This window comes from Apteryx rowi, unplaced genomic scaffold (genome assembly GCF_003343035.1).
Source record: "Apteryx rowi isolate R43461 unplaced genomic scaffold, aptRow1 scaffold_373, whole genome shotgun sequence".
Lineage (NCBI taxonomy): Eukaryota > Metazoa > Chordata > Aves > Apterygiformes > Apterygidae > Apteryx > Apteryx rowi.
In genome coordinates this window covers 638,391-651,363 of record NW_020450230.1, presented here as the reverse complement: position 1 = coordinate 651,363, position 12,973 = coordinate 638,391, and the positions used below count along the sequence as shown (strand labels likewise).

General features: G+C 35.3%; 1 protein-coding gene across 1 annotated transcript in view; it reads left to right on the top strand.

Moving 5' to 3' along the window:
* Positions 1–12,973, top strand: part of LOC112969900 (dystrophin) — a gene marked incomplete at its 3' end in the record, with an annotated part of 817,409 nt that overhangs the window by 183,809 nt on the left and 620,627 nt on the right. Inside the window, exons 24-25 of the mRNA XM_026073700.1 lie at positions 135–284; positions 8,602–8,763. Of these exons, the coding sequence (XP_025929485.1) occupies positions 135–284; positions 8,602–8,763 (312 nt within the window). The remainder of the gene's footprint in view (positions 1–134; positions 285–8,601; positions 8,764–12,973) is intronic.

The window sequence follows — 12,973 nt, the reverse complement described above, 5'->3', positions numbered from 1 at the left end:
TTTTCTCTCTACTTTTACTGTGTCTGAAATGTGAAGTTTCATACTTACATTGTGAAGAGAATTAGGATTGCTCTCTAGAATTTTCTTTTGAGTCAGAGAAAGCAGAACAAACTACTTTTTTGGCCTTGTTTCAGTCTTTGGAATGTTTAATGAGACATCCAGAAGATAATCGCAATCAGATTCGGGAACTGGCCCAGACTTTAACTGACGGTGGAATATTGGATGAATTGATCAATGAGAAACTGGAGAAATTCAACACTCGATGGGAAGAACTGCAGCAGGAGGTATTTATAATAWTTGACCTTTCTTCCCATTCAACAGCTGACAGTTTAGCACCTTAAAAATAAAATTATTTTGTTGGTATAGTTCCTAAGCAGTGCACAAACACTGGCTTATTTTAGAAGGGGAGCAGTTGCATAGGTAACCCTGACATGTCAAAATGCAGGTGACCATCTTTGAAAAACACATTTGGTAGATTTAATATTTGTCTTATTTAGAACTTTTCACTCTACCAAAACTCTTTTTGAGAAGCAAACTGTAGTTTAAAAATTAAATGTCGAGAATAATGTAGTCTTACGGGTATATTCTTTGCTGAACAATTAATAAAGGATGTTTATGTCAATAAAAGATTTTTTTAAAGAGACTTCAATATAGAAACATGTTTAACACAAGGAAAGTGAAATCCAGCAATATGAGAGTACATGTTTCTTCTTGAGATTGGAAAAACTTTTTTCATCTTTGCTACAGACTCCATGAAGAAAATTTTAGTAATTCTTTGACAGATCCTACTAATGAGACAGTATACTCTTTACTGCTGAATCAGTTCAAGACTGGAATACCTGTGACTTTACTTATGTTTATGTGTGTCTAATATAACTAATGTAAATGTGTGTGTCTGTGTGTAATGGCAGGACCAAATGAAATTCACCAAAGAATTTCAAGATAACAACAGGGTGAAATAGTTGAACTACTAGTAGTTCACTACAAGGCAGTAGAGTAGTAGTAAGGGTGAGGACAAATGCTAAAGAAATGCAGAACAACCTTACAGGACAGGGTAACTAGGCAGTTAAATTGCGGATAAAATTCAGTGTAAAAACATGAAAGGTGATACTCATGGAGGACAATCAGCCCTGACTTCTTATATGAAATTATAACTTTTAAGCTGAATGTTAGTACTCAGAAGGAAGATCTGGATGCTATGAAGAGAAATATCAGAAAGATGTCAGTTTACTGTGTGGAAAAGGTCAGAAAGGCAAACTGAGCATCAGGAATTATTAGAGAAAGAACTAGAGAAGAAAACAGAGACCATCATAATGACACTGCATATATCCATGATTTGCCCACATCTCAAATATTGTTTGCAGTTCAGGTCTCCCATTTAAAATATAATTGATTAGAATTAGAACAGTTTTAAAGGTGAGCTTCGAAGACAATCAAAAGTTATGCAGCTTCCATGGCAAAGCAAATACACAAGGAAAGGTTTTGGAAAGCAGTTGTGAAGGAATGATAACAGTCTGCTACAACAATGACCCTTCTTTTTTTGCTTCTTTTACGAGGGTTGACGTGTAGCTGTATTTAAGAGCAGTGGAAGTAAAGCACTTCACTAAAAATTAAGACAGAGGCCTCAACTGTTCTAAACTTAAACTTGAAGGGTGGTGAGGGAGAGAGGCTGGTTCCCTTTAATAACTACCTGGCAGTAGTTCTGGTCCAGTGTGGGTATTTGTGTAGTCCCATATTGCTAGACAGTGTCCTGAGGGAAAAATAAATAAACTTTTTTTACTTACCTTTTTTTTTTTTAATTGACATTTAACTTCTGTTAAATGCAGATAATTTCCCTGGATTTCTGCTGCTTACTACCAGATTTTTTTCGTGACTTGGTACAGAAAACTGGGAACCTTCAGAGGGCTTCCTGTGTATGAAAACAGGATTTTCAAATAGTCTTGCTGCATGATGGAAGAATAATACTCTTTCTTCACAATAACAGCCACTAAATCAGTTTTCATGCCAACTGCAGGGGTTAAATATGGAGAGTACCACATGAATATATAGTGTGAAATACCAACCAGATTTCTGCAGAAGGTTTTGATGAGCATGTAGGCAAAATATATTAGAATATACTGCTTTCCAATTTAATTTAAATGAGAAGGACAAAATGGAAAAAAAAGCTTCCCCCTTCTTGGAAAGCTAGAAGATCTGAAATATAGTCATAGAATATTAACTGTGAGATCTCTATCTGAATGTAAGAGATGTAAATAAACTATTTGAATCACAAGTGAATCAGTTACTCTACTTCTTGACCTTATGGTTACCTCTTTTCCACAACAAAATGGTTTATTAACTGTTCCACTGAATTCTTGCATACTTTGTTTCATAGATTCCAATATTGAATTTTCTGTGCTGTTTGTGTAGTCCTATTGAAATCCAAATAACATGCACTCTCCTTGCATAAAAATGCATTGCAGGTACAAAATAAGACTATGCAGCTTGTGTTCAAGGTCACTTCTTCAGGCTGGCTAATAGATTATCCTAATGTGGTTAAGTTATTTATTTTTATTTGAATAATTGTGCAGGTAATTACCAAGACAATAAGCTCATGTGGGCAAAAATGCGTATGTGAAATATTTATTCACTACTAATAGAGCAACCAAATCAAACCATTGCCATATGAATGATTCTGCAAGACAATAGGGCATTGCTACTGAGATAGAGATTCATTTTTAAAGGCTGATAATAGTTTTATGTTTGTATGCCTTATCTCCTTTAGTTAACAAAGACAGAGTGTGTTTAGTTCTGCCTTTGAACATYCGGGGCTCATTGATAAGCAACATACAGCCTGTCTTTACTTTTCAAGGACTGATTCACTTACAACCGTATATATTGGATCTACTGTTGCTTGAAGAACTTCAAGCTGATATTGCAAGTGTTTGTCATTCCCCATAATGCTGAAAGTGATTTACATTCTGTCCAACAAATTTCAGAAAAGTTAACCAGATATTCTTGAAGATAGTCTTGTGTAAACCTGTATGAAATGTTACTGTTCAGATGGAATTTTTTTTCTTGGGGACTGTCTCTTTTCTTTAGGATTTCCCTCAAGATTACCCAATGTTTTGTGTTTCTTTCAAATACCACATATTCCTTATTTGTTAWAATTTTCATCTTTTGCTCTACTCTCAAGAGGAGAGCAGAAGTCTTCATGCCCCATCTCCACATGACTGCTTTGAAGGCTGCTAAGAGGCCCTCCTTTATAAGCTTTGAGGCATTAGTTGTCTGCAGTGATAACCTGAAGAGATACAGATGTCTTCCTTGGTATATTTTGAAGTTTTGGAATACAGCTGACCAAAGATGAATATCACTTTGGGGTTGAAAGGTCAAATACTTGTAGCCGCTTACTTTAAACACACACTATGAAACATTACTAAAACTTGCAGAAGAGTTAATTCTAGCTTGAGGATATGGGAAATGCTTGGAACCTTTTGTCATGAAACCTGATTTAGTGCCTATTATTGTGAAGAAAGAATCCTATTCTTCCGTCACGCAGCAAGACTATTTGAAAGTCCTGATTTCATACACAGGAAACCCTCTGAATATTCCCAGTTTTCTGTACCAAGTCATGAAAAAATCTGGTAATAAGCAGCAGAATTCCAGGGACCTTATCTGCATTCAAACAGAAGTTAGGTGTCAGTAAATGAATACTTTGAATGTTAGAAAGATGTTTCCCATTTAAGTCTAACCACTAATCCAATCTGCTTCCAAATGAAAAATGGAGATTAACATATTGACAATTTGATGAAAAAAGTAAAGAGATGTTGTAATGTTTCTCAGTCACAACCATTATGAAGCCCAGACTTCAGGTTAGATCTTAAAGTAATTTAAACACATTAAGAATGAAATTCAAAGTTAAAGTTTTATAGCTTTTAACTTTATCTTGTGGTAACGTCTCTCAATAATTAGAGGATATAACTGAGCCAAAAAAATGCTAAGATAGTTCTGTCTTTCTTAACAGACCTCATTCCATAAGCTGTTACTCCGAGGCTAATTAATGGATTCACTCCTGCATTATAAATAAATATATCCTGTAGTCAAAATATTGTAATCAGGAAAAGATATGCCCCATTTTTCTCCCACAGCACAAATACTGAGTACTACTTCAACAACAGAATTCTATTTGTATTTAACCATAAAACACTAACTAGCATCTCAGTAATATGTAAGAAATGTGACTAATGTCTTTAAATATAACCTTATAATATTCAGCATCAAAGAATGAACTAATGTAAATAAGTATTTGAGCACCTCCAGTTTCATAGTATTTGGTTGCCCCTCAGTGTAATCTTCTTCTTAATATGGCATGTTATATGGATAGTATAAAAAATTACTATTTCCTGAGTTTACCAAACATTGATCTTTACTGAATCATAAATAGATTTCTGCAATTCCCCATACCGTAAAAAATTAAATATTTATGTTTAATCATGAAAAACAACTTTAAAAAATCTAAAAAACAATTGTAGAGACTTTCATAAAAAATTCAGACCATGTATATATTTTCTTTCCTCCTTCACTCTGATACTTCTTAACAACAGATTTCTATGTTTGTTTTTATTTTCCTTGACAGCTGTCAACATTTCACTGGCTCAGAAATAACTAAACAGTTGGTTATTTCCTCAAGATTTCCCATTTAGCGATTAACTGCGAGACAATTCCCTTTGGAGACTGGAGCCTTCGGCTTTATTGACTATGATCTGATAGCAGAGCCAGAGCTTCTTGTTATGTCCTCAGACCCATTTATATACTGCAGTATTAACCCATCTATTTCTTCCACAGAGGAAATATAATAATATGGTGTTCTTTCACAGAAATAAACAAAACAGATCACCATATATTAAAATGTATTTATATTATATATATATATAAGCAATTTTAACTTTCAGTTGTTTTTTAAAAATATGCATATACATCTGTGCATATGCACACACACGCGCACAAGTTTGATACTCAGGTTTACAGTCATGAGGGTAAAGTAGGTCTGACGTTTGTTTTAAAGCCCTCCAATACCTCCATCAGTAACTCTCTTTTCTCCTGAAAGAGGAGGAAGAAGCATCTTCCGTATTCTTGCATTCTTCTTGGTTGAATAGATAAGTATTCTGCAATGCCAGTGATAATGACAGAGATCTACTCAGTGAACAGGATTAATTTTGGGGGTCAGCTGATGTGTACTGGAGAAATATCTTCAATTTTCACATACATGTTTTTGAGTGTTTAGTACTGTTTATAAGATTACTTTGAAAACTCTTTGGTTGCATTTATAGTGTAAATTAAACAGGGTCAGGGCATAGGCTTGATTTCCTGACCTGTGGTTGTCCTTACAATTTAAGTGTGAGTTCACCCTCTGCCAGTGCCATCTAGCTCTCTCTGAGCCAATGCAGGAACACAGTTTAGGTGAGGGTGCAGGCCAGGGTCTGTTCCTAGTAGGCAATACAGAGAAAACACCCTTTTGAGTCGGGGAGTTCGGCCGGTTGGAAGGCTGTGTTTCTTGCTCTCAAGGCCAAGGTCAGGCCCTTGGCTATTTTAGCTGCTATGTCAGTCTGTTTATCAATGTATTGAATATAGCTATATATTCATATATATATAATTATAACTATAATTTAGGGAATGTATACCTTTGAATATTCCAGCACTGCAAACATAGACAAAAATTTTAAAGCATCACTCATTTTTAATCTGAGAATAACATGATAGCTGTGAAGGTTTCATTTCCTAGTGTTAGGTTCTGTTTTTGCGTTCCCACTGCCAAAATAATTCCTCCCTTGTAACAACGAATTCACACCTTGGTCTGGTATTATCCATCCATTCAAGCTGTGTCATGTTTTATGGAAAAGGTATACTTTCACCTGGTAGATACAAAATGTCACACCAGTCCTTGGGTTGTAATCAAACACATTCTGAGGAGAATGAACTTTCTTTCCTATAGTGTTAGAAAAGAGAGTGCTTGCGTGTGTGTGTGTGTGCGCACGCGTACATACTTGCTTTGTGTGTACATAAATTTCATGTGTGCACACATATTCATAACATACATATATTTATATTCATCTGACTTCCTATTAATTTGAAATCCAGCCGTAAAAATTCAGTCAGACTTAGCCAAGGCTTTATTGTAATAATTTCTTAGCTTTATCTACATTAGTATTCAATCAATGAGTTTGGGAATATTTTCATTTTCAAATTCTGTTTGAAAAATATAATTTTGATTGATAGACATATTTTCTGCTGACACCAGAATAGAGATGGCAACTTTTTAGGCATCTGATATTGTCATATAATTTTAAGATTTTTGTGAATTTCCATGTACTGATAACTACTGTAAAATCCAGATCACTGGTCTGGCAATGCGTTTCACTGCATACATACTGGCTGTTCCAGAGGCTGGCAGCAAATTTATGCAAGTGTCTAGTTGCAAATAGTAGCTAGCATGGGTGAACATAAAAGTCACTTTTCAAAAGGCCTGAGCATCAAATTTGTATCTAGCATACTGAATTCTCCAGAAAGTGTTAGCACATATTTTAATGACTAATAAGAATGGAACTTTTTCAGTGTCGTATTTTAAACGATGAGCTCTTCTGGACATCAGAATGCTACAGCCCTCAGTACAAATGGACTAACAACGTAGTTTGGTCCTAGCAGTTAGCCAGAGATCAGTAAAGGCAGACTGGAAATGTGAGAGATTTTCTTCTTAGAGACAGGTCTCCATGCTTCCGGGTAGATGCCCTTATCACAGGACTATAGAAACCTGCTTACCTTCACTCCGACCTAGTTGTCTTTCTCTGTTTTGTATAGTAATGCAAATGGAAAGCGAGAGAGTGACTGTATCTTTACCAGGCTTGCAATTAGTAGTAGGGACTGCCAAGGTAAATGGAAATTGTGGGTTTTAACCCTGCTGCTTTGAACAGGCTGAGAACATTTTAATATAGAATCTCAAATCAGATGAAAATAAAAGCCATTTAAGTAGCAAGCTCTAGTACTGTGCTGGGAAGTAACACTGTTTTAATGGTTCATTTGATCGGGTAATATTACCTTAGTGGCTCAGGTGCTGCCGTTAACACTGACAACATGGGTCCACTATGCAAAGCTGCTCAGTTCCACAGAAGATTCCTGGAACTGGCAGTGATACAAGATTATCTGATCAGCTGTTTTGAAATAGCACAAAGCAGCTTACAAACACAAATATAGTACATACTGGTTGAGCCTCTGTACTTTAACTAATTCCAAAAGCAGCAAAAGTGATCACAATAAATAATCTTTTTCATTCATTGAATGTGAAGCTCTAAAAGAAGCTGAGCTCCGTGAAGAACATAAAGAAATGTCAAGAATTCTCACTGCATTGCTGAGAGATATTTTTGTTCAAGTCAAGAATTTCCTAGTAGCTGCGAAATCAAATTAAAGTATAGTTGGTTCACCAAAGGAAAAAAAGAAAGTGATTTGGCTTGAAAAATGGCAAGCCACCTAGCAATGTTATTTAAAGAGTGCTTGCTTTCTTTCGTCTCCTTTGATTCATGTCATCAAAGAGAGTTAGTCACTTTATTCTGTGGTTAGCATTATGGCTGGACTTGTACAGAGAAAATCTATGTTGTTTTTGAGATTGTTAGTAGTTATTATGCCCTATGTATAGAGCAGACATGATGCTAGGCAGAAGCTGTACTCTAAGTACAATAGCAGGTAAGCACAACAAAAGATGGAAGAAAATACCAGGTCATTACCTGCTAATTACCATATTAAACTGTTACAAGTAATATTTAAGTCAAAATTGTTTATGTCAAGTTTTTAAATATAGGTGGGTTTTGGGGACAGATTTGAAGGAGAATGATATTATGACTTGGTAAATCTTAAAGGGAGCTTCTTTGAAAGGAAAGCATCTTTCTGGAGAAAAGGACTGTATAATGATGGTAAGCAATCCGCTGCAGCACTGATGGTGGAAAAGAAGCGAGAGTCAACTTCCGAGACTAAAAGAGACTACGGTCAGAATAAGACAGGTTGGGAAAGTGCGAGACAAGGCAAGGCGCCCTCCTTTTTTTCCAGAGTAGGCAATGTCTCTGTTCCAGAAAGCTATTTATACTTCACATGTGAAAGCTCCTGGAGAGAGAGTCTTTATCCCTCTCTCTTACTGAAGTGGATTGTCTCGGATGGGATTGTGATGACAGTAACCCTATTCTCAGTAAAACAAAATCTCTTGAACTATATAATAAGATCAGGAGGACCGCTATGCCTCAGAGTGAAAGACTGCACTATCAGGATGGTTTTATTATGCAGCTTTGCTAGCATCCACTCACCGTAGAAATCCTCACTGCATGCATTGCTTTTGCAGGACCCTGCAGTCTTTAAAACTTGTCTGGGCAGCCTGGGCCTTCTCGTTTGTTTGCTTCTTACTAAAAAGAACTGAATGGGTGGCAAAAAGACGCGCAACTTATCATACAGAAAGGTGGACGTGCGCAAGTCAGGAGTGCTATTTTCAATTCTTAGCCTACCTTTTTTGAAAAAACAATGTGTGCAACATTATTGTATCCTAAGTGTTGTTATTAGTAGTATTAATGTTGTCATTGCTTTTAGGCCGTGAGAAGACAGAAGAGTCTTGAACAGAGTATTCAGTCTGCCCAGGAGATTGACAAAACCCTCCGCTTAATCCAAGAGTCTCTTGCTGCTGTTGACAAGCAGTTAACAGCCTACATTGCAGACAGAGTGGATGCAGCCCAAGTCCCTCAGGAAGCACAGGTAGGTTATATACAGGCTGAACTGGTGTGCTTACTGGTTTTCCCAATCAACCAAAGAGTATTTAGTGTCCCTCAGGCTCATGTTAATAAGGGGCATATGTAACATGATCAGTAMGAAGGTGCAAGTGAATGTTAGATTGGATTACTATCTATATTAAGTTCAAGTTAATTTTTGACTAAATTCTTAATTTCCTTTTGTTTTACCTATACCTGTCCAGAAGTTATAGAGAACTAAAAATGATTTAGGAGACAATACAGCAGCTTTGAAATGACAATAATAAACAATGCGACTCTTTAAAATGCATTCTCATCCTAGAAAGAAGAAACTCATTATCTTCACTACTTTTAGATGGCTCTTTTGCAAAGCTGTTTACATGGCCTAGGGATTGTTGCTAAATTACTGAAGTCAGACAATATTATTAATTATTACCTAATGTGCACATAAATATGCTTATATTACAATTTTTACAGCTCATATAAGTTTAACAGAAACTTAACACTTCTTTTTCCCTTCCTTACAAATGGTTTGTTTAGCCCTTGAAATAAAATTATATATCTAATTCTCATTTGTACTCTTTCATTGTTTCCTCTATAACATCTGCTGTACAGCATCATTAAAATGGTGAAAATACAAGTTAAAATAAAATCAAACAACTGGTGTAAAATGATAAACAGTGTACAATATTACATGCAACAACTTTTCTGTAAGCTCAACCTAAATTTAGGAAATCTAAATACAAAAACAAAACAAAAAAGGCTACAGGAAAATTGAAAATGAATGCTTTATAATGATTTTTAGAATATGCATTCAATTGTGTTTTTTTCTGGCTTGCCTGTGGAGTTTTAAAACATTCTAAAATACAGTTGTCTTACAAGGAGTAGCTTAGGTGGTCTTAAATACATTCAGAGCTGTTGTAAGAGGCTGAAGACCTGCTCACCTAAGAGCTGATCATCTGTACAGCTTGCTGAAATGTAAAGGAAATGTGGTTGTAACATAGCCCTGAAAATCATGTTTTATGACCTTTAAAACTAAAGGTTTCCATGTCTCTCAAATTAAAATGTAGATAGTTGCACCTTTCCATTTCTTTTCTAGTGTGTCCGTTTGTAAGTACATGCAGATATTTATATGTGTGTATGTGTATGAATAAAAAAGTTGTAGTTAGAAAACAAGATCATATTTTCATTCAGTCTTCTTTTGAAACTGATCCTGATTTAGTTGCTTCTAACTTACCTCAGTGAGAGAATGGGATCAGAGTCAGGTGACTTACTGTTCCAGTTTGAATCCTAAACTATACTAATGATCATCTGACCCTCTTAAATTACTTTTCTTCTTCTCTGAAATGTAAATAATGTAGAGGATTATTAGGTGAAATAGGATATAAACCAGCATTTGTTGAAGATGTATCAGTTTAACTTCTTATCTTGTTATATAACTCTAACACATAAGAAAACTTGATATGAAAGTGCGCTTTTTTTATATTTGGACCCTATACATTGTAGTATTTTTCTGTGGTGTTTCATATCTCTCATGGAAGCATCAGATTTATGTACATCCTTAGATACAGTATTGACAGTGATCACAGACTTTATATAAGAGGGAGTTATGCAGAACTTCAGCTACTGAAGCAGCATAAAATTCAGGCAAATTTAACTGGCACACTTTTTCATAGGAAAAATTCAGTTCAGTGGTTTTGCAGAATTTGTTTTTGTTCTTGTGCTTTTTTGTCTGACATTGAATTCACCTGCTTCTAATATATCCGCTGTGGGAAAACCAGCATGGAGGCTGCTGAGTTTTTCCCTTTTGTGTTTTTATTTTAAGATGCAAGTTGGATCAATGAACGAAACCAAATTAACAACTTAGCAGATTTAATGCAAACATTGGAGTTCTCTGAAATTCAGTTGTGAGGTTCTTTGTAATCCTTAGGGGCAAAGAAATATACAGTGAATTCGAAACAGATAAATAGACTGATTCATTCCATCAGTGAAGAGCCAGGCTGAAACAATAGCAGAATAGGTACATACTGAATGATCACAACTCCTATGGAGTCTGTGCTGGCACAGCTCTTTCGTAGAGTTGAAAGCAATTCATTCCTATAAGATATCCTACAATGGTGTCTGCACAGCTGGCATTAGGATCTTTTGGCCAATGATGACAGCTTCTGGGTGGGGGTTGGTTTTTCCGTGCTGAGGGATGTGGCAAACTGTTCGGCAACGTGTTGCATTTCTAAAAGAACATATGGTAGAATTTATCATCGGAAAAACATTGAGGGTTTGTGGGTTCTACCTATCTGTGTGTTTTCTTCAAAAATTCAAATCCGCTTGTAGCTTTGATAGGAGCAGTCATCTTTTTTTGTTTCAGCTGATCAGAAATGAATCTCAGAAAATGATGATATTTAGGTAGCCTTTTTAAATCAAATGATCTGTTTAGTTTATTCAGAAAGCTGACAAAAAGAAACAGAAATCCTCAGAGTTAAGTATGTCTCTTTTGGATCATTTTCTGAATGCGAATTCCATGTGCTTCTTACTCCACCATGTGGCACTGAGAATTTAATGCTAGAGAGCCACTGCCACCTAACAAACTTTCTACTGATCAATTTATTTTGAGGACAACTGAAGAAGATGCTGTATTCGGACAAAACAGTCTAACAGCAACCACACAGATAAATGAGTTTAGATTCCTCAGGGCATACTAATGAAAAAATGAATGGGGTAAAGCCTAAAAAATTGTTTTAGAAGAAAGATTATTTGTTTGCATGTTTGATCTCATGGCCCAACTGAACTTTCTTTCATTTCTATAAATATACCAACATAATACAAGGAATGAAGTCATCATCGCAGGAATTTGCCAGTCGCTGACTTTTCTCAAGTGATCTTTAACGGAGAGGAAACCAAGACTGCTGTACTGAAAATATTACATTTATATGATAAAATATTTTTCAGATAATTATTTGTAGCTTTATTATTAAATAACAGCTTTTGGCAGGGGAGAGAGACTCTCATCTTTGTACTTCTGCTTAGCCTGAGACATGACCTGTTTTTTTTATATTAGGGGACAAATAACTGAATGTGCCAAAAAACTTGTCTGTTTTTCTCCCTGTAGACTTACATAAAATGCAATGTGGAGAATAAATGAACAACTTTGTGTTTCTCAAAAAAGCAATAAATACCATACCCTGTTTTTTCAATAAACTCCTTAATTAGATTTGTGTAGCGACATGCACTTCATGCCTGACTATTTCCTAAGTGAAAATGTTTTTTAATCTGTTGTTAAGATATCATTGTGGTATGTTTGAAAGCAAAGTAAATATGATGCTATAATGGCAGAGTTGTTCAGTTGTGATGTCTTACTTAATGAGAATAATGCCTTAATATGAGAATAATTACTTAATGAGAATAATGGATAATTGCCTTCAGACTAATACTTTAGGACAAAGAATTCACAATTGTCTGCTTAGTAAACTCTGTAATGTCAAAGATGTTTACACCTACTTTCCCTGTGTTGGAAATTTAGAGAATTATCTTGCTCAGCGATGTGTAGAATATCAGTGGTCAAAAAGGGACTAGCTGGTAAACATTATTCAGAAATGTAAGCTCATATTTTGTTATGTAATTAAGCTTGAATATATATTCAGAATTCTGTACTATATAGATTTTTTACTCTCTACTCATCTCCATAGCATCTGAACACTTTGTACTGCATTAAGTGGTTACTATCTGTCATGTCCAGTTTATTCAGTCTTTCTTCATTAATCATGTTTCTATCCTCTGATGATTTGCTGTTCTCCTTTGCACTCTCTTCAGTTAGTGTTTCTTGAAAAGTAGTGCCCAAAACTAGGTATACTGTTCTTGTTGAGACTTTACCAGTGCTGAGTAGAAGGGTTACTTGTTTAACTTTCAGGCTGTATCTTTTATATATAAGATTATTTGATTTTCTCCATTTTTTTGCAAAAGTATAACATGACTGGCTTTTGATAACATCATTCAGCTTTTGATACACTAAAATTTCCAATTTCTCTTTCTTTCTTTTTGTACTTTTAAAGACGGGTACTTTAATTTCATTTTTCTAATCTTCTGCTACCTTCCTCATCCTTTCAGAGATCTCAGAGGTAACCACTAGCAGTGCTGAAATTGCCTCAGACATGTTTTTTAATGTTTCCTAGAATCAGGATCTTCCAATTTATAAAATCTGACTTATCAGAATGCTCTCTAAA